The sequence below is a fragment of the Xiphophorus couchianus genome, chromosome 22 (assembly GCF_001444195.1).
Source record: "Xiphophorus couchianus chromosome 22, X_couchianus-1.0, whole genome shotgun sequence".
Classification (NCBI taxonomy): domain Eukaryota; kingdom Metazoa; phylum Chordata; class Actinopteri; order Cyprinodontiformes; family Poeciliidae; genus Xiphophorus; species Xiphophorus couchianus.
The window spans coordinates 9220953-9239982 of NC_040249.1; the positions used below are offsets into that span (position 1 = coordinate 9220953).

Genomic DNA, 19030 nt, shown 5'->3' on the forward strand with positions numbered 1-19030 from the left:
GGTACGCCAGCTTGATGCTAGTCCGCTAACTTCAGTGTGGCCAGCCAACCGAAGCATGAGGTCCGCGTTGTGTCCATTCTATCTCTTTGGCTTTAAACGGTAAAACATGTCACCTGGAGAGTGAAGGAACGGTCGGTATTTTTGGGGGCTGGGGGGGTTTCGATTTAAGTCTGTATGAAACGGAAACGCTTCCGTTCGAGAACGACGAAGTGCTCCGTCCGTCTCCCTCACCTCCCCAGCTTAGCGTCCTGTGACGGCTTCTGCCTAGGATGTGATTGTGAATAACCGTCGAGGGGAGTTATAATTGACATTATCGCAGCTGAATGGCCGTAGCATCGGCCTGTCGCTGTTTGTTTCACGCCCGCCTGCTCTTGCTCCGGTAGCCGTTTGAGTTCAGCGACGGGAGGGACGTTTTGCTGGCGGATTGAGGGGAGAGACCGCATCCGCAGCACTTTAGCTCAACGTCTGAAAAACAAGATGTCTTTCTTCAATTTTCGGAAGATATTCAAGCTGGGGCCGGATAAGAAGAAGAAGCAGTACGAACATGTACACAGAGACGTGAATCCGGAGGAAATTTGGGAAATAATCGGTGAGCTGGGAGACGGCGCTTTTGGGAAAGTGTACAAGGTAAGTTAAGGCGTTACGTTACATCCGCTTTCTAGTTTTGGCCCCATTTATAAAGAGTCGCTTATATGTGCGGCTTCTGGTTGTTGAATGGAGGCAAGTGGGTAGATCTGTCATACAACAGCAACATCGGTTTAGCTTTTGATCGGGCCATAGTTTCATTATTAGCTAAGGCCAGTAGCTTTAAAAAAAATAACACAAAATAAATTCTGCAAAAGTTAGCTGCAGATCTAAACTGTTACCTGTCTCCCCGTTCCAGAAACGCGAGGAACCGTTAAAGGTTTCTCTTTCTATTGGTCTAAATCAGGGGTGGGCAACTCCAGGCCTCGAAGGCCGGTCTCCTGCAACTTTTAGATGTATCTCTACTTCAACACACCTGAGTCAAATAATGAGGTCATTAGCAGGACTCTGGAGAACTTGACTGCACTTAGGAGGTGAGTCAGCTGTTGGATCCAAGAGTGTTTCAAGGGAGACATCTAAGAGTAGCAGGACACCGGCCCTCGAGGACCAGGATTGCCCACCCCTGGTCTAAATCAATGTCAAAAATCACAATTACCTTTATAAACATGACTTTGACATGTGCTTAGTGCAGATTATGGAAGGTGTGGTTCATAACCATTGAATAAACACTGGCCCTTGAAAGCCATCCTTAAATGCTTACTAGGCATCCACTAATAACAGTTGAGAAATCTCAAACAACCAGAACAGTTGCTTTGTAAAGTAATGACACACCCTTTTAAATTGACCTTTTACTATGCAGTTGGTTTGTGGTATGCTCTGTTGCAGATATTAATCATTACTTTTTGTAATGCGCACCCTGTATTTATTTCACCAAAACAAATGGACAATCTCTGAAAATTAGATCTTTAACTGTGTATTGGCTGTTGCTAGGCAGGGACAGAAACACTGAAGTTTTCATACCATTTCATACACCCTCAGCAATGTACACACTGTGGGTGTACATTGCTCAATTAAAGTTAATTCATCAATTTATCAGTATTGTTGATCATTGCTGACTGTCTTTTCCACCTCTGGGTTTTTTGTTTTGTTTTTACCCAGGCATTAGCACTTTTGCCACTGTGTCCTTTTTCTCAGTCTCTCTTCATTTTTGTTTCCATAAGTTATTTTTCAAAGTCCGACGCAAATAATAGGAAGAGTAACACCGATAGGTTACAGTCAATGTATTGTTTCACTACTGTAATACATCCATTGGAAATTTTTGATATGATTTTGCTGCTACAACATGTGCCGTCTGACACATACCACCTTACACACTGATGCATGCTTCATATGGTTGTTGGCAAGGATAGCTTTAAGAAGTGGCACTTACTATGTTAAGCCACAAAGAAGTCTTTTGAAATTATGATAATAAACGCATTGATATTCCGATGTTGAATGGGATACAATATATTGTGCAGCTCGGATTTTGAAGATTTAGCCCTCGACACTCCAGAGAAAGTGTCAGTTACTGGTATTTTCTCCACCTATGGAGGAGTATAATGATGAAGAATTGTCACTTCCCCCACCTGTTGCTGCTCATTTTTATGACAAAGTCAGCTGAATCTGTTTGGAAATATTTTCAGTTATGAATAGAGCCATTTAGTGACAAAATATTTTACGGTAATGATTGAAAAAAAAAAACTACAGCTTCAATGTCTCACTGAAAATTGGCTACAAAAGCTGCACAACACAGCAAATTGTAATAATCCATGCAGAATTTGTGTTTGCAACATCATCGTAAAGGACAGAATACTTAGTATATTTCAAGTATCATATATAAAATTGCACATTTAGGGTGAGATGCTAAAGCTCATGGAAAGCAGTAAAGACCTTGTGCAAAGGTTAAAAAAGAAAAGTATTAGGATCAGTTAATCAAACTCAGTATCCCAATTTTCTGCAAAAGATTTGCAGTATAATATCTTTTTGATTTCATACAGCTCTGCTACTTTAACAAATAGCCTGACCAGTTTTCCTGAACTCTTAGCATCCTAAACATGTTACTCCTTAAAGAGCCTAACAAATAGGTCTGAAAATACTCCTTTCTGCCCAGGTAGCACTTAAAATCTATAACTACTCCAGTCTGTGCATCAAAAATAAATGAATATCAGCTCTGATCAGTGATTGATGGGTGAAATATACAGTATATAAAAATAAATAAATAAATTAAGCCTTACTCTATTTTTGGACAATAAACATATCAGTCAAAAATATGCACTTGATTTTCTTATTCTGATTATGTTTTTAATAAAGACTAAAACAGATTAAACACATAAACTTTGAGGCAATGAACAGGGATGTTATTGTAACTATAAAACTTTATTAAAAAACCCCTGCTTATAGCTTGTTTCTTCTTTTTTATATATGTAATGATCTAAATTGGTTCGAATCTGAGTCATCAGATCACTCTTCAAAAAAATATTTGAAATTGTTGTTGGCCAGAAGAAGCTTGGTGAGATAATTTTGAGTAGTAAACATTCTGTTATGTTTTTCTAGCAGCAAAAGTCGGCAGTATATTTTAGTTTATCACTCATCCTATCATGAGTGTCTCGTTCCAGCCGAAGCCAAGCTGTCACTTTAAATTGAAGGTTGATTTTCTGCTTTTAGTACTTACAAATTCTACCGGACCTCAGATGTCACCTTGACTAGGATACTTAACCAGGTTGTTTTGGACTGAGAGTATTTTCTTTCTTGCATCTTTGGCAGATAACATAGCCTCTTTGAAATGATTTCCATGCCGGGCCCTGAGGAGGAGTTCTGTGTTTGAACTCTGAGATCATTTAGCCTTTTGACTGTGAAACAACTTCTCAGTGTGCCGCCTATGTGGTTCCTTCCTTCCTGAAACTGTTGTCTACACATAATCCAGTTAATGTTCTATTTAAATCTTCATTTGCCTTTATTTGTTTCCTATTCTTGTTAGCTGGTCGGTCTAGCTGTAAGGGAAATCTAAGGGCTCCAATGTTTAGCTGCTTAAGCCACGCAATGCAGAACAAACCAAGCTGAAGCTGACCTGGTTTTGAACTACCTTCATCAGAGCCATTACTATTCTCATCAGAGTTTTTTCACAGACCTTTGATGGTTGCCTTTTTTAGGCGTGGCTGGACTGGCTGCTTGCAAAGTGTGAATCAGCTGTTTAAATGAGTCACAAGGGAAAACAAAAGTGTCCGTAACTCAGGCATGCATGAAGTATATGTTACAAACTGAAGAAGTGTGTCATTTTTAAAGCTTAATACAAACTACCAGGAAATCTTTGCTTACACAGTGATTCATTTAACATATTTGAATCAGTTTTTATGTTCAGAACTAAAAAAAAAACGAGCCTTCATTTGGCAAACTTTAACTGAGGTTTCTCAAGACAGTTGGGCTAAAATGCTGCGTTCACACTGACCAAAGGCAACCCAGTTCTTTGTATTTCTCACATTCTGCGTATGTATTAGGAAAGGTCTGTCAAAAAGGAGTCAGCTGGAATGAGAGGAAAGAGCCGGGGAGAATGTCGTGTCAGAAAGTGTAAATATAGAGCCTGACACAGCAGTAAATGTTCACACTCCCTTTGGTTTTTCCACTGACATTGTGTCTGAATCCATAAACATTAAATTCAGTACGAGCCTTAAAATATTTTTTAAAATGGCTTCCTGGTGATCATGGGTGCCCAGTCATTTTTGCTACCAGCATCTTCTACTTTGAAATGCAGGTCTAGGCCTTTAAATGATAGACTGATATTTGGCCTGACTGTAGGAAATAAAGAACAGAAGTGGAATAAATAAACTGTAGAAAGCCACAGTTGTCTGTGTTTGGGGCAAAAGATAGAGGTATATTGTGGTTAACTCCAAAAAGAGTTGTTTTTATTTTGTATAATTCCTAATGTAGATTAAAAATCTTGCACTGTAAAAAAGAGACTGTTTGTAAGGTAAATTTTATGTTACTCCTCATTGTATCCAAAATTATTAATGGAAAACTAATTGGAAGGAAAAAGTGTGACAGAACAAAATGCACATTAACAGAGATAATTGCCTCCTTGAGAGGATTATGTAAAGTGGGCTTTTTACCTGGGCTTCAGTAATGCTACAAACTGATTTCCTCCAAGCAACACCATAAAGCACAAATTAATGGAAGAGAAGCCAGAACAAAGAATTGGCTGCATATACGTTTCAGTAGTCTGTTTTGGTAGTTGAGACATAATCATGAATATTAACTAGTTAGAATATATCACTCTCCGTGTAATGAATCCATGTATAATGGGTTAATCTTTTTGGATTGAATTACTAGAATTGTTAAGCTTTTCTATAATATTTTAATATCTTTAATACAACCTCCTTCCCGTTTAAACCTTTTGTATCGTTCAGGTTTTAACTGTTTTGTTCATTTTGCTTCCAGGCTCAAAACAAGCAGAACGGGACCCTTGCCGCTGCTAAGGTGATTGACACAAAGACGGAAGATGAATTGGAGGATTACATGGTGGAGATTGACATTCTGGCCTCCTGCAACCACCACCACATTGTCAAACTGCTAGATGCTTTCTACTTTGAAGGCAAACTTTGGGTAAGTTTCATAGTTCCCTGAATGGTGACGCCGTTTTCCTTTTGGTGAAGCTCCTAAATGGAGCATGTTTTTTCTTTAAATGCAATGTAAAGAGCTTTAAGGATCATCCTCTTTAGCTAAGATAGATTTTTATGCTTCCTCAACTGGAAAATGCAAATATATTTACATTTAAGGAACACCGGCAGTTTCTGACGTTCCTTTAAGATCAACATTATCATCCAGCTATTTCTTTGTGAGCTGTGCAGTTTGAATATGTGTGATGTAGATCTCATTCTGTGAGCACTAAGAGGTCCCAGAGCAATTACGTCCTGTCAGGTGGTGTCATGTGACTGCCCCTTGTGGACCAGCTATAGGAAAATAATGGAATGGTTTTGGTGGCTGGAGAAAGTGCCTGTGAATAATTCAGAGATGCATGCAGGTCATGTCTCTGGAGCCTGTCTCTTAAGCAGCATGATTAATTCCTAACTGCCTCTGCTTTGTCTGGGCCGTTCAGTTAATGTATGATTTATTCCCCTGTTTGGCTGTGAGATTTAAGTTGGCTGATTTTAAGTTGTGCATATACTAACGAAGTGAAAGTGTAATCTCCATGGCATGATGGGTGTTACTAGCACTAGTGCAAAACTGGTCTAACCATTTTCTTCTCATTGTTTGAATTCACAAATGGAGTGTAAAGTTCAAGTTCAGTTTTTATTTATTTGTTGTTGTTTTTTTTACTAACCATCTTGTGCAAAAAGCTGCTAAGTATTGAAGCAAAGCTTAATGGAGTTAAACGAAGTGGGAGCCATGTTCATCAAATTAGCCCTGATTGAAGGTGTAAAGCTGTCTCTTCTTTTTGTACCCTCAAAAAGTAAAATGAAAACCTGCAGTTTTATTATTATTCAGCAGATCAAACAAGAACAATTCAAATAACTTGGCATTTCAAATAAGCTGTTTGTCCAGAAATATTTTTTTTTTTTTTCTCCCCTCCGGGGTGTCTTTTTGTGGGCTCTAGTGTCCCTTATATGAAAGTAGGCTGACAGGAAAGAGGAAAGGAGAGGGGGGAGACATGCGGCAAATGTCGCCGGGTCCTGGAATCGAACCCGCGACAGCCGCGTCGAGGACTCAAAGCCTCCAAATGTGGGTCGCACTAGCCCCTACGCCACCACAGCACGCCCCCAGAAATACAAATTTTAATGACTATTGCATCCTTTGCCATGACAACAAGCTGCAAATATAATTCATGTTTCTGTGCTGCAGCTGTCTTTTCACTTTGAGATTTCTAGTCAGGCAGCTATGATGGCCGCCCTGGTGTCTTTCCTTGGTGGTCTGTTGATCCACGAGGCTGAAAAGTTCCAACTTCAAATCTACAGACCAAAATCCTGAAGCCTCTTTGGTTTATTTATGCAACAGTGTGTTAGATTATTGCAACAGAAAACTGTTGCAATAATGTGTTGCAGAATGTGTTGAAGCAGCAATAATTGAAGTTGCACATTTAACCAAGATAAAAAAAAAGAAACAGAAAATATGTCTAGATTAGGAGCTCATGGTGATCTGAGAGCACCTGATTGATTAGGACCCTGGAATGTCATCACTGTCTAATCAATAAAGGTCCTGGGAGTTGAATGCCTCCTTGTATTATGTTACCTTGTTTCTGATGGTCTTCCTTTTTTTTCAGATTCTGATTGAGTTCTGTGCTGGCGGTGCGGTCGATGCCATCATGCTGGGTAAGACCCTCATCTGCTGAACAAAGTAGGACAAAGTGTTCAATGGGATTTTTTTTTTTTTCAACCATTCTGAAGTGGGAACTGCCAACTCTTTATTGCACAGTGGGAATTTTTTCTCTCCCCTCACTGTTATTATTGTAGCTCAGGTTTCATAGCCGTTCCTGCTCTGTGGCTCCTAAATTCTGTCTTGTTTTGAAACACTTTGCCTCTTTGTTTTTAATGACAAAAAAACGAAGAGGCCTTCATGCCACATTCAAGTGGCGTGAAGGCAAACTCTGGATGTACATCCATGCAGAGTATAATGGATGTACATCCAATCATGCATGGAGGATGACATAAGGTTGGACTTTGTCCCTCGTCTGCCATGGGATACCATAGAGGAATTACATTTGATGTGAATCTGTGCAGATGGCCTAGTGTCGGTTTACTGAGTGTGCGTGCTGTTGATCATCAGAACTCGAGAGACCCCTGACTGAGCCCCAGATCCGGGTGGTGTGTAAGCAGACTCTGGATGCCTTGACGTACCTTCATGAGGCCAAGGTCATCCACAGAGACCTGAAAGCTGGAAACATCCTCCTCTCCCTGGACGGAGAAGTAAAACTCGGTAAAAAGCTTTGCAGCTTGTTCTGGTAAATGCAGTTGACGTGCAGATGCTGGACTAATGCACAGGCTTGCTAAAAGTATTCACATCCTTTGATCCTTTTTGCATTTTGTCATGTTGCAGCTACAAACTTCAATGCATTTTTTGGGGATTTTATGTAATAAGCTGACAGGGAGAAGTGGGCAGTTGTAAAGTAGAAGGACAAAAACTATTGTTCTTAAAAGTTTTACAGATAAAGATTTGTGTTATATGCAGAATGAGATGAGTGAAAACTAGCACTGCACAATAAGCCTGAACACATCCTTCACATGATGAAACATGGTGATGGCAGCATTATGCTGAAAGGATGTTCAGCCTACATGCTAATTGACACACAAACGGGTAAGATCAGTTTATGTGTTAAAATGTCCCAGACCAACTCCAGACTTAAATCTAATTGAAAATCTGTCACAACTTGAAAATGATTGTTTATTCTCTTCATCCACTCAGACTGAGCCTTAAGAAAATTTCCAAAGACTGAGCAGAATCTTAAGTTTTTGTGCAAAGCTGGTTGAATTCAAACACACAGTCTACTTTTTAGAACATTTTTTAACTGTTGAATACCATGAATAATTTTCCTTCCGCTTCAAAATTATTTATTTTGTCAATATAACATAAAATCCCAATAAAAGACATTTAAGTGAATGTTTATCACATGCAAAAAAAAAAAGTGCAAACGTTCAAGTGGCGTGAAGGCAAACTCTGGATTCATTCCCTGTGCATTTAATGGGTAACAAAGAAAACCAAGCGATTCACTTCTCATGTTTATAAATCACAGATCTTCTGCAGCTGGTGATGCATCAAATCAGTTACATAATTTTCCACCAGTAAGGTATTCATGTAGCTGCTGTAACGCACATAGTTCCTCTTTCCCTGATGATTCATGTTCTGTAGGCAGAGGGTCATAATGTTAGCCTGGCAAACAATAAATATCAAGCTGGTCACCAAGACTTAATGATACAGCTTTCTTCTTCCAAGGCGTGTGAGGAAAAGACTAGCTGATAGTTTATGACATTGGGAGGTTTTTGCAAAGCATGACTGCATTAAGGATGTTCAGATTTATGGCAGTTTCACTGCTTGCTTTAGGTTTATTGAGTCAAATTTCCATTGAATTGAATTGAGAAAACACTTGTTAATTTCTATTTTCAGCTGATTTCGGTGTGTCGGCTAAAAATACCAACACATTACAGAGAAGAGATTCTTTCATCGGCACTCCGTATTGGTGAGTCATGCTTCCTAAATATAGGGAGGCACTCCTTTCATTACTTCTGATTATTCTCTCTTCTCCCACTGTGCCATTGCATGTGAAGTTACATAAAAAGGCTTTTTTCATCAATTTAGAGTCACTTATATGTTGGACATCCTTTACTTTATCGTTTAGCCTTCCTGTCTTTCCACCTCCCTACTAAATACACACATGCAATGTTTAAATCACTTTCTATGCCCTTACCAATTGAATAAAGCCTAAAATTGGTGATTGGCTGAATTTTTTTCAGGATGGCTCCGGAGGTTGTGATGTGTGAAACTTCCAAAGATCGTCCGTATGACTACAAGGCCGATATCTGGTCCCTGGGGGTGACCCTCATAGAGCTGGCACAGATCGAGCCGCCCAACCACGAGATGAATCCCATGAGGGTGCTGCTGAAAATAGCCAAATCTGAACCGCCCACTCTGATGCACCCCTCTCGCTGGTGAGATTGTTTAGTCTTGATTAAAAGATGAGGTGGCACTGGGATGTTTACAAATTGGAGTAAACAGGATATCCTATGTATTTCCTTTTATGTGCGAAATGTATTTTGGAAAGCTGCAACTTTGGTGTTTTAATAGCAAGGAATCTAATACTTTAAATATTTAACAGGTCACCAGAATTCAATGACTTCCTGCGAAGAGCGCTGGACAAAAATGTGGACAATAGATGGAATTCAACACAGCTACTGCAGGTTGGCTTCCTGTTCACCGTTCCTTTCACACCTCTGATGTGAAGTTGATGATGTCAAGTTGGCATCATGCAGAAAAGGGTTCATTTTTGTGTTGGCTTTCTTTTTTTTTTCTCACCTTTTGGGCATTTAGCATCCTTTTGTGACCAGCGTGACTGACAGCAGACCTCTTAGAGAGCTCATAGCCGAAGCCAAAGCTGAGGTCACAGAAGAGATTGAAGATGGCAAAGAAGAGGAAGAGGAGGAGGAACCTGATACTCCTGCGGTGGGTTATGTTGTTTGTTGGCAGAATGTTCACTAAAAATGTTCACAATTTGCAAAAGAAGATGAATCGAAAACATGAGATGCAGTAGAAGAAAAATTAAGCAAAAATGGGAAAATCTCTTTTAGTTTGGGGTTGAACAGGAAGGATACCTACACAGGTTGGAAAGCAGGACATTTGATTAAGAAAATGCAAAAATTCAGTTTTGAAAAATTTCAAATTTTGATAATGGTTTATTTTGTAGTATAAAATATAGAGATTCATTTTTTGAAGAAAAAAAAGAAGAAGCTATTGTTATATTAATTTGACATTTATTTTTAATTTGCTGCATCACAACACGAGCTTTGGTCTCTTTGAATTATTTTGACTTTTTTGGTTTTATGCAGAAAAACTATGATCTTTTCACTTTAAATGAAATGTAATCTGAACAATTATTATTTAAAATTATTTTCTTTATTATTAGCAAATGTAAAATTATTTCATTTATTTCTTAGTTTAAAGATAAATCACAACCATATTAAAGCCGTTTTTTTTTTTTTTTTTCTACCCATCAGGCAGTTCCTGGGCACAAAAGAGCACCATCAGATGTCAGCATGGCCAGTTCAGAGGAAGAAAAAGTCCCACCTACTCCATCCAACCTGGAATCTGTTACAGAAAAAATTGAAGCTGAGCCTGTGGAAGACCGGAGCAGCGATAAGCTCTCGGACGAAGGAATCGGAACAAGTGAAGTGGACAAAATGGAGGACGAGAAGCTCAATGAAGTTTCTGCCAGCAACGAGGATCTGACCCCTGCACCAACAGAGACGAGCAGAGACCTGACTTCACAGGATTCTGCAAAGGTTCAACTAGATGTTGATCAAACTGAAGAGATCTCTGGTGAGGCGGCAGTGTCAAAGCCAGATGAAGCTGTGGATTCCCAAAAACCTCCCTCAGAAGTTGAAGAAGCTGAGGAACCGAAGGAGACATCGGAGAAAATGGACATAGAGGAGGATACTACCCAAGACAAAATGAAGCTAGATGAAGATAAACAGCAGGCAGGTGAAGGCGGTGCTGCAGATTCAGTTGAATCACAAGAAATCACTGAAGGTACAACAGCAGATGAAGTAGCAGTGGGCAAGGAAGAAAGCAAAGATTTAAAGAAGGAGATCGCCGAACACATGACAGTGACAGAAGACCGAATCAAAAACATCACCGATGAGACTGTTGAAAATGTTGATACTAATAATTCACAGTCCAATTTAATAGACACAAAAATAAATGGAGACATAGACAGCAAGTCTAGTGTAGAGGAGTCTTCCACTGAGGCTGTTTTAGAAAACAGAAGCACAGAAAATCAGTCAGAGGAGACAAAAGACGAAGTCCCCAAAGAGTACGAGCTGCCAAAACAAAAAAATGAGAGCAAAGTGGAGGAAGAACTCGAGGAACGAGCACCAAGTGAATCTAATCAAATCAGCGATGACGTCAAAGTCACGTCAGAAGTTTCTGAACATGGAGTTATCTCTCAGGATGTCTCAGTTAAGGAAGATGGAGTAAAGGGTACTCAGGCAGATGAGGTCACCTCACAAGACGGCGTCTCTGTCCAGGAGAGTGAAACCGACTCAGAAAGCAGGATAGAGCACGGAAGCCCTGCTGTGGCCAAGTCAGACGTGGAGAAGGACTCTGACTCAGGGAGCAGCTCTGCTGCCGATAGCAACAGCCTCGACCTTAATCTGTCCATCTCCAGCTTCCTGTCCAAGAGCAAAGAAGGAGGCTCTATATCTATGCAGGTAAAGCTAAACAATCCTCAGCCCCTGTTGCCAAGTAATTATTTGCCTTGTTGTAAATCTACCTGAATTATTTTGGTAGGAGTCAAAACGTCAGAAGAAGACTCTGAAGAAGACCCGGAAGTTCATGGTAGATGGTGTGGAGGTCAGCGTGACAACGTCAAAGATAGTGACGGATAATGATGCCAAAAGTGAGGAGATGAGGTTCCTGAGGTACGGCCGTGTCCGATCCGCTCGATACACTGTTCAGTCTAAAATTAGGACGTGACCTGTTTAACGTCCCCGACTGTCTTAAATAGCTCTCATTCATTTTGCAACTCCCACAACGTTTTACAATTGCCAGATGGCTTATCTGCCATGATTCATGCTGCATTATGGTCCAATCATTTTAAAGATAAAACACTTTGACTGTACAACATCTGACTGTTTAGTATCTTTTCTTGTAAAAGTTTAACATATTGTCACATAACAAAATCAGTCTGGTTTTATAAGATAAAGCAAAACAAAGTTCTAGAAAAACAAGTCCCAGCATTTTTAAAGATATAAATTGTAATAATTTAGCACTTATATGTATTGAACCACTTTACCCTGATACCCCTTAATAAAATGCATTGCAACCAATGATGCTCAGAAGTCACCTCACTAGTAAATTGTTCACCTGTGTGTGATATGATCTGTATTGAGAAGTTTGAGATGGGAAGGTGGGTGGAGCTAACCACAGTAAGCATAGAACAATTCGATTTCTAACTTGAATATATTTTTTGTCCTCAGTTTTTTCCTTGGAAAAAAACTACAAATGGCAGAAAACATATTTAAAAAACTGACTTTTATTTCAATCATTCTTTTGTGAGTTGACCTGAGTTCAAAGTCAAAACAAATAAAAACACGCTGGTCAAACACAATGGTAGTTCTTGGATAGCATCACATCACTCTGAATTATGGAAACCTAAGGAGTGTTTTGGTTAAAAAAGAAATCTACGTTTTCCAAAAATTTATTTTCAAAAACAGAAAATGTTATCAAATTGATTTTTCGCCCATTCCTATGATCAGATCATAAACTGAAAACTACTCAAAAACTAAAAGCAGAGAAAAAAATCTTTTATGTATAAATATACAATTTGCAAATCAATCAGTTTGTTTTATGTTCGCTGTTGAATTGATCTGATAAGTCATTTTGTGCGGCTTCTTCAGGCGGCAGGAGCTGAGAGAGCTTCGCCTCCTTCAGAAAGAGGAGCAAAGGGCCCAGCAGGAGCTGAGCAACAAGCTGCAGCAGCAGAGAGAACAAATCTACCGGCGCTTTGAACAGGAAACTACTGTGAGTCACTTTGTTTTTACCGCAAGTGGTGTAATGTTTCTTTATCTTTCTGGGGTTTTTTTCTCCTTCTCTTTTTGGCAAACACCTCAGAAATCAGCGTTGATATGCCTGGTATTCGGTGGCATCTAGAATGAGGAAACTCTGAAGATGTTGGAGTCTATTCATTAGTTGTAAAATGTCACTTTATCTAGTGTAACTCATTTGGAGGTGAACAATAAGCAGATTTTATTGAAATCAGTGGTTATTGTAACATAAAAAATTGTGCTGTCATTTTATATCTGAATAGTTCTTGAGCTTACTCTCCTGAATACTGAATTAGGGTGCTTTTGTACTGGATTTTTAAAAATGTCTTTATATAAATTTCTACGGTCATCTCTTTCTGTTTTACTTGACAGGCAAAGAAACGTCAGTATGACCAAGAGGTGGAGAACCTTGAGAAGAAGCAGAAGCAGACGATCGAACGACTGGAACAGGATCACACCAGCCGGCTTCGAGATGAAGCCAAGCGCATCAAAGCGGACCAGGACAAAGAGCTGTCCAAGTTCCAGAACATGCTGAAGAACAGGAAGAAGGAGGTATGAACCGTCACTGCGGTTTGTGTCGGGTTTGGTTCATTTCTAGCATCTGCATGTCACGCGGAGCTTTGTAGTGTTTCTTGTTGAACAACTTAACTGCGGCTCCATTTGTTTTGTTGCGCTGATCCTGTGGGAGTGCTGTGGCCAGCTGTTCTGTTGGTGTGGTGTGCAGACGATCGCTACAGACCAGCTCTAGCTTTTCCCCTAAATGCTCCTTAATCCATTTTTTCCGTATTGGTCTTAATCTCTCTAAGGTTTCTGCTGCTTCTCTACTCTCTGGTTTCCTCCTGAGAACTGAATCCTCAGGCGTATTTGTCTTTTAAAAACCTTTTAATGGAGTTCAGTCTTGCTGACATGTGATATATTTTCTGTCCTTGCCTCTTCAGCAGGCTCTGATTGCTTTGCAGAGTGCTTTAGATTTTCTGAACATTTGCTGCTTTTTCTTTGTCTTAGTGCAGTTAAGTTGTTTGGCTTCTGTTCTGCTGCTTCCCCTTTTTTTTTCTTTTAATTTTAACATAAAATATCTCAACTGCATCCTTAATATGTTTGTAATTTTGTTTTTAAAATGTTTTCGTTGCTTAGACATGTAATCTAACTGTATATTGAACTAACCATGTTTGTTCTATGAATGTGTGAGTTTGTACTGGTTATGGGATGATCAATGTCGTTATATCTATAAAGGAGCTGGGTGTCTTTGGGTTAAGTAATCCTTGCCTTGCATCAGAGTAACTGATATGGACTCCAATAAAATCTATGATAGCCTACTAACATGTTTCAACAAATTCTTAGTCATATTTCAACAGAAATTGTGTTTATACATGTTTGGTGATAGAAATGAGTTGAATACAGTTGATAAAAAAGTGCACACACTCCTGTTAAAATGACATTGTGACAATAATTCATAAGTTTTTCAATATTTTAAACTGCTCAATTGGGAAATGCTTTTTTGTTTGGATTCAATCAATTAAACTTTATTTAAAGAGCCCTTTATATATAGTTATATACAACACAAACTCTAAAACCAAAGCACAGACATTTAACCACTAGAGTTGGGCGCAGATTTAAATGAGCAGAATATTTATGTCAAGTATCCAAACTGCTAAAACAAGCAATAGTTTGCAGCGTTATTATTTTACAACGTGTTAGTTTAAGGGTGTGTAAATTTCCCCTAAAGACATTAGTTTTTCTAGTTGAAATTAACAAGATTTATACTGCATAAAGATGGATGTTTCAGCATTTTAAAAGGTGAGTGTGCACTTTAAAGATGCACTGTTCATGCATTTTTGCATGGAGTTAGCACAGCTTGTATTTAGTTTTTAAAAAAATAACTTGTTTTGGAGCTAAATAATCTCCACTCCATGTCAGTTACTCTTTTCCTTTAATCTCGTCGGTCAGGACATTCAAACCTGTGGCTGTGGTGGAGTTAATCAAACTCAAACATAACGAGGCTTTTCTGGGACTAACACCTTCTGGCATGCATCAGTTAAACTCTTGCCGTGTACACACTGCAGTTCAGTCTTAAATTTTCAGAAATTATTTAATAAACGTCAAAAAAGATAAGGCGGATGGGAGAAATCAGCATGATGGCGATAAATCTGTCGGTGGCTGGATGCTGTAACTCTTCTGTCAAAGAGGGGGCCGTGCATGTCTTCCCTTGGTTGTTGGACAGCTTTGTCAGATTTTAAGAACAATACGGCATCAACTAGTTTCTGCTGTAGGCCGTTCAGGAGGTCGGACAGTCACCCAAACACATGAGAAAAGAGCTCATGAAACGCTTAAAAGAGGACCTGGCACTCCTCCAGACTGCAGAGGTAAATCATTGCTGTCTCTGTTTTTCTTCTTCTGACTTAATGTGCACAAGCAATATATCTGTATTTCCTGTTTGTCTAGTTTTTTAAGTTTTAATTGGATTCTTCACTAAGTGCTGGCCACATTTATTGGCACCGCCTAGTGAAGATGTGTGAAAAGCCTTAAAGAGAACAACAAACTTGCAGTGGTATAAACTCACTCTGAAGCATTTAAATGTAACTGAAGCATATTTTTTTATTTTTTAAGTTAAGTAAAATTTTCCGAGTTCATAAAAGTTTGTTTATTGGGGAAGTAAATTTTGGCATGACACTGTCAGGGATCGCCAGGCTGGACGAGGTTCCACATTTATTTCTCCGCCACACACAGCGATTAATGATCCATAACATATATGGATCATTAAACAAAAAGTGGACTTTAAGGGCTGACCTGTAATCAGCAAAGGGTTTTACAAAGTTTGACAGCAGGAGTCCCAAAAATCTTCAGTTGTGGTTGAATGTATTAAAAACATTTTGCCTCCTAAATAAAAATTCTCAGCTTAAATAAAAAGAGCTATTTTAGTTGTTTTTCACATCTTTAGCAAAGGTGCCAACAAATGTGACTCACTCTGTACATTCCCCATTTCTAGAGTTCTAACTCTTTAACCATTAAAATTTCCTTTATCTAGTGTAACTCATTTGGAGGTGAACAATAAGCAGATTTTATTGAAATCAGTGGTTATTGTAACATAAAAAATGGTGCTGTCATTTTATATCCGAATAGTTTTTGAGCTTACTCTCCTGAATGCTGAATTAGGGTGCTGATGCCTTCATTAAGCTTTATGTGGAAACATGTTTCCATGACTCCACCGGCTGTTTAGTAATGCAATGTTGATCCTGATTTTCTGCTATTATCTATGTAAATCAAAAGGAAAATCATTGATCTTTATATTTAGTCCATTAAAATGCACTATAAAGTATGAACATGACTGCCTACCATTCGCAGCTTTAACTGCATTTGACGTTTATTTTGGTTTTTGTGTCATTGCAAGTTGCTTTGCGGTTTGAAATCGGGTTGCCATTTTAGTATTGCTGTGGTTTTTCACAAAATGTTCTATTAAAAATAGTCAAGAAGTAACCACATGAACTTCCTACAGTATTATTGGACGTTTTCCCTGCTTCTGCTATTTCATACATCACTACAGTTGAATGAGGAGATCATTTAGGTCTTACTTGATAGATAATTGAAGAGTTTCTAGAGGGAAACATCTGAACTGAATACCGTTTCCAAACGTTGCCTTTCAAAGCAAACTTCCAGTTATGATGCTCGATTAGCCGGCAGCGTTAAAAAGCTGCTCTTTTGCATGCCGGATTCACATAAGATGCTGAATTTATTATCTGCTCTAAAGCATGCCATTATGAGGAATGCTTTAATAACTCATTCATTGGCTTCCTCCTAACATTTACCGGAGCAGTTCCCCACACATTAAGCTGACTGACATCCCCAAAGTGGAAGACCCACGTCTTACATAACTCTGGAAGAACTGGTGCGAGTGTGTATGTGTGCGGGGGGGGGGGGGGGGGAGAAAACTCCTCAGCCTGCTGTGTGCTGTCTGTCCGTGTGATCAAGGCGAGTGTGTTCTCCTCCGCAGGCAGTGGCCCAGGTTATGATACAGTCTTTTCAGTTATCCTCATGCGCACTCTTCAACGCTCAGATGCAGGATGTAAGTGCCCCCACCTCCTCCACCCACCCTGCTTTCTCTCAGTCTCTGGCCCATACTTAGATGTGTGTGAAGTTCAGTGACAGGACCGCTTGTGCTGCTTCACTTGTACTTTGAGAACTACACATGTAAGCATGGGCGGCGTTGGGCTTTAGTACTTTGATGTTTTTTTTTTTTTTTTGAGTGTTGTCATCACTGTATTTGTGCAGTGGTCTTTCTTCCTCTCCTGCTCAGTATTTTTCCTTCACCAGTTCACAAATGTTCTACATCTGGTTTGTGTAAAGTACGTGGCATTAATATCGTCTGCATAAAACTGGATGGCGTTTGTCTTAATATGCTGGTCATGCAGATTTTGATATCTTCTGGCTGAGTATATATTTGTATCTGAGGAGCAGTTATGCTGAAGCTGCCTAAATGGTGCCTGAGAGTCATTTGTTCAGTAATTTAAAGCAGCGTAATAAGGTTAGTACGTGCCAAAAGGTTGTCTTTAAGAGCAAATTGCATTGTGATGCAGCAGAGTAAAAATTCAAAAGTACAGAAGCACTAATCAGATTTTTTTCTGATAACCAATTTTGTTTTTATAATCTTATTTATAATCAAATCTTCATCTGCAAACTCAGATTTTTGTCAACGATAATTTCTCCTCAAGAATGATTTTGTCTGGCTCAATTTAAAAATTAACAGTTTGAACAATCAAATGTTTATGGTAATAAAGATACGTGGAAATACAGTCAATTCCTCCAAATTATTTGACAAGAAATATCTATAACTGAAACCCAATGAGTTTCCAAATTACTTTAGATTTTATTCTTTTGTTTATTTATTCTTTTGCACGTGAGAATGTCACAATTTCTAGTCTCTAATTTGATATTTTGCCTCTGATTTGCTGTTGTGCTTCCTTTGACTTTATTTTTAAACACCAATCTAGCACTGATGTTAGTTTAATCTTCCTTCCTTATGATCAGCTTCCAGAAAAAAAAGATTGTTGCTACCTGTTAGCTTTAACGTAGTGTGTGTTTACAGGGCGGAGAAAATATAACATTTTTAGTTTCAAAGTGAAATCTGTCATTTCTGGTTCCCAGCTGATTTCCTTCCATACTCAAAAGCTTATAACTACACAGTGTCTTGTTAGAATGATTATGTCAGTCTTGGTTAAGTGCTCATCTGTACGATAAAGTTTATCACATGGACTCATAAGTAGGTAATGAAACTAGAAAACTGCAAATTTGCAACCGCATACAAATCAGAAATATCACATTTTCCAACGGTTCAAATCCGTTGTTTTCTCCTGCTGTTTGAGGCGTCACCTGATGAAATCAGCCTCACTGAAGGGTGTGTGCTGGGATCAGTGCAGGCGTTTTCCTCTGAGCCTCTTTTTATTTTTATTTTTTTTCCATCCATGATGTCCGTCTCCTCTCTTCGGCCCCGCTGATGATGTTTTACTGAGTTTGAAGTGGATGTTCTATGATTAGATTTGATGAAGCTTGGACCTGTGTGTGTAGTGTGACATTTCATTGCATTTCGTTGTTCCTGGCTCTTTGCTGTCCCTCTTTGTGGCCGCCTCGCCTGGCCGCTCCTCACTGCGCCCTGCTCTTCTCCTCAGGAGCAGGAGTTCCTGCAGAAGCAGCAGCAGGAGCTGGACAGCGCTCTGAAGAAAATCATCCAGCAGCACAAACTAGAAATAGCCACCATTGAGAGAGACTGCCTCAACCACAAACAGCAGCTGCTGAGAGGTAAGGAAGCTGAGGAGAGCCATGAAACGATATTTTTCTCCTAGGACTTTCAGAACGCCTTCACTGTCTTCTGCTTCCAGAGATTATGCTTTGTTTCTCTTCTCTGACACATTTTCCATTTATGCTACATTTGATTGCAGTTTGCAGCTTGTAACAAGAAAAACAATTGAGTTGTGACTGTTGGGACTCGACGGACAGTATCTCAGCAAAAAGAAAATCCTTGAAAAGTTTCAGTACTGAAAAGATGAAACTCGTGTGATGTGTGGCTTTGTTCCACGCAGTGACGAACTTTACAGTTAATTTTTATGACCCCAGAGCCGTGAAACCTAAAATTCAATTTGTATGAAAACTATATAGTATTAAAAAACGAACTTTAATTTAAAAAAAAAAAAAAAGCCGTTTTTTTGATCCAGAGATCCACAAACATCAGTCTACTA

At 39.1% G+C, this 19030-nt stretch overlaps 1 protein-coding gene across 4 annotated transcripts in view; it reads left to right on the forward strand.

The window, feature by feature from the left end:
* The window catches only part of slka (STE20-like kinase a), a 23298-nt gene continuing 4268 nt past the window's right edge, over nt 1-19030 (forward strand). Inside the window, exons 1-15 of one of the 4 annotated variants that reach the window (XM_028006497.1) lie at nt 1-627; nt 4996-5160; nt 6815-6863; nt 7318-7467; nt 8653-8725; nt 9000-9194; nt 9362-9443; nt 9574-9705; nt 10257-11468; nt 11548-11678; nt 12657-12780; nt 13176-13355; nt 15074-15166; nt 16792-16863; nt 18464-18593. In XM_028006497.1, coding sequence (XP_027862298.1) covers nt 478-627; nt 4996-5160; nt 6815-6863; nt 7318-7467; nt 8653-8725; nt 9000-9194; nt 9362-9443; nt 9574-9705; nt 10257-11468; nt 11548-11678; nt 12657-12780; nt 13176-13355; nt 15074-15166; nt 16792-16863; nt 18464-18593 — 2938 coding nt within the window. In that variant the 5' untranslated portion in view covers nt 1-477. The remainder of the gene's footprint in view (nt 628-4995; nt 5161-6814; nt 6864-7317; nt 7468-8652; nt 8726-8999; nt 9195-9361; nt 9444-9573; nt 9706-10256; nt 11469-11547; nt 11679-12656; nt 12781-13175; nt 13356-15073; nt 15167-16791; nt 16864-18463; nt 18594-19030) is intronic. The other 3 variants (XM_028006498.1, XM_028006499.1, XM_028006500.1) reach the window with 3 other exon arrangements.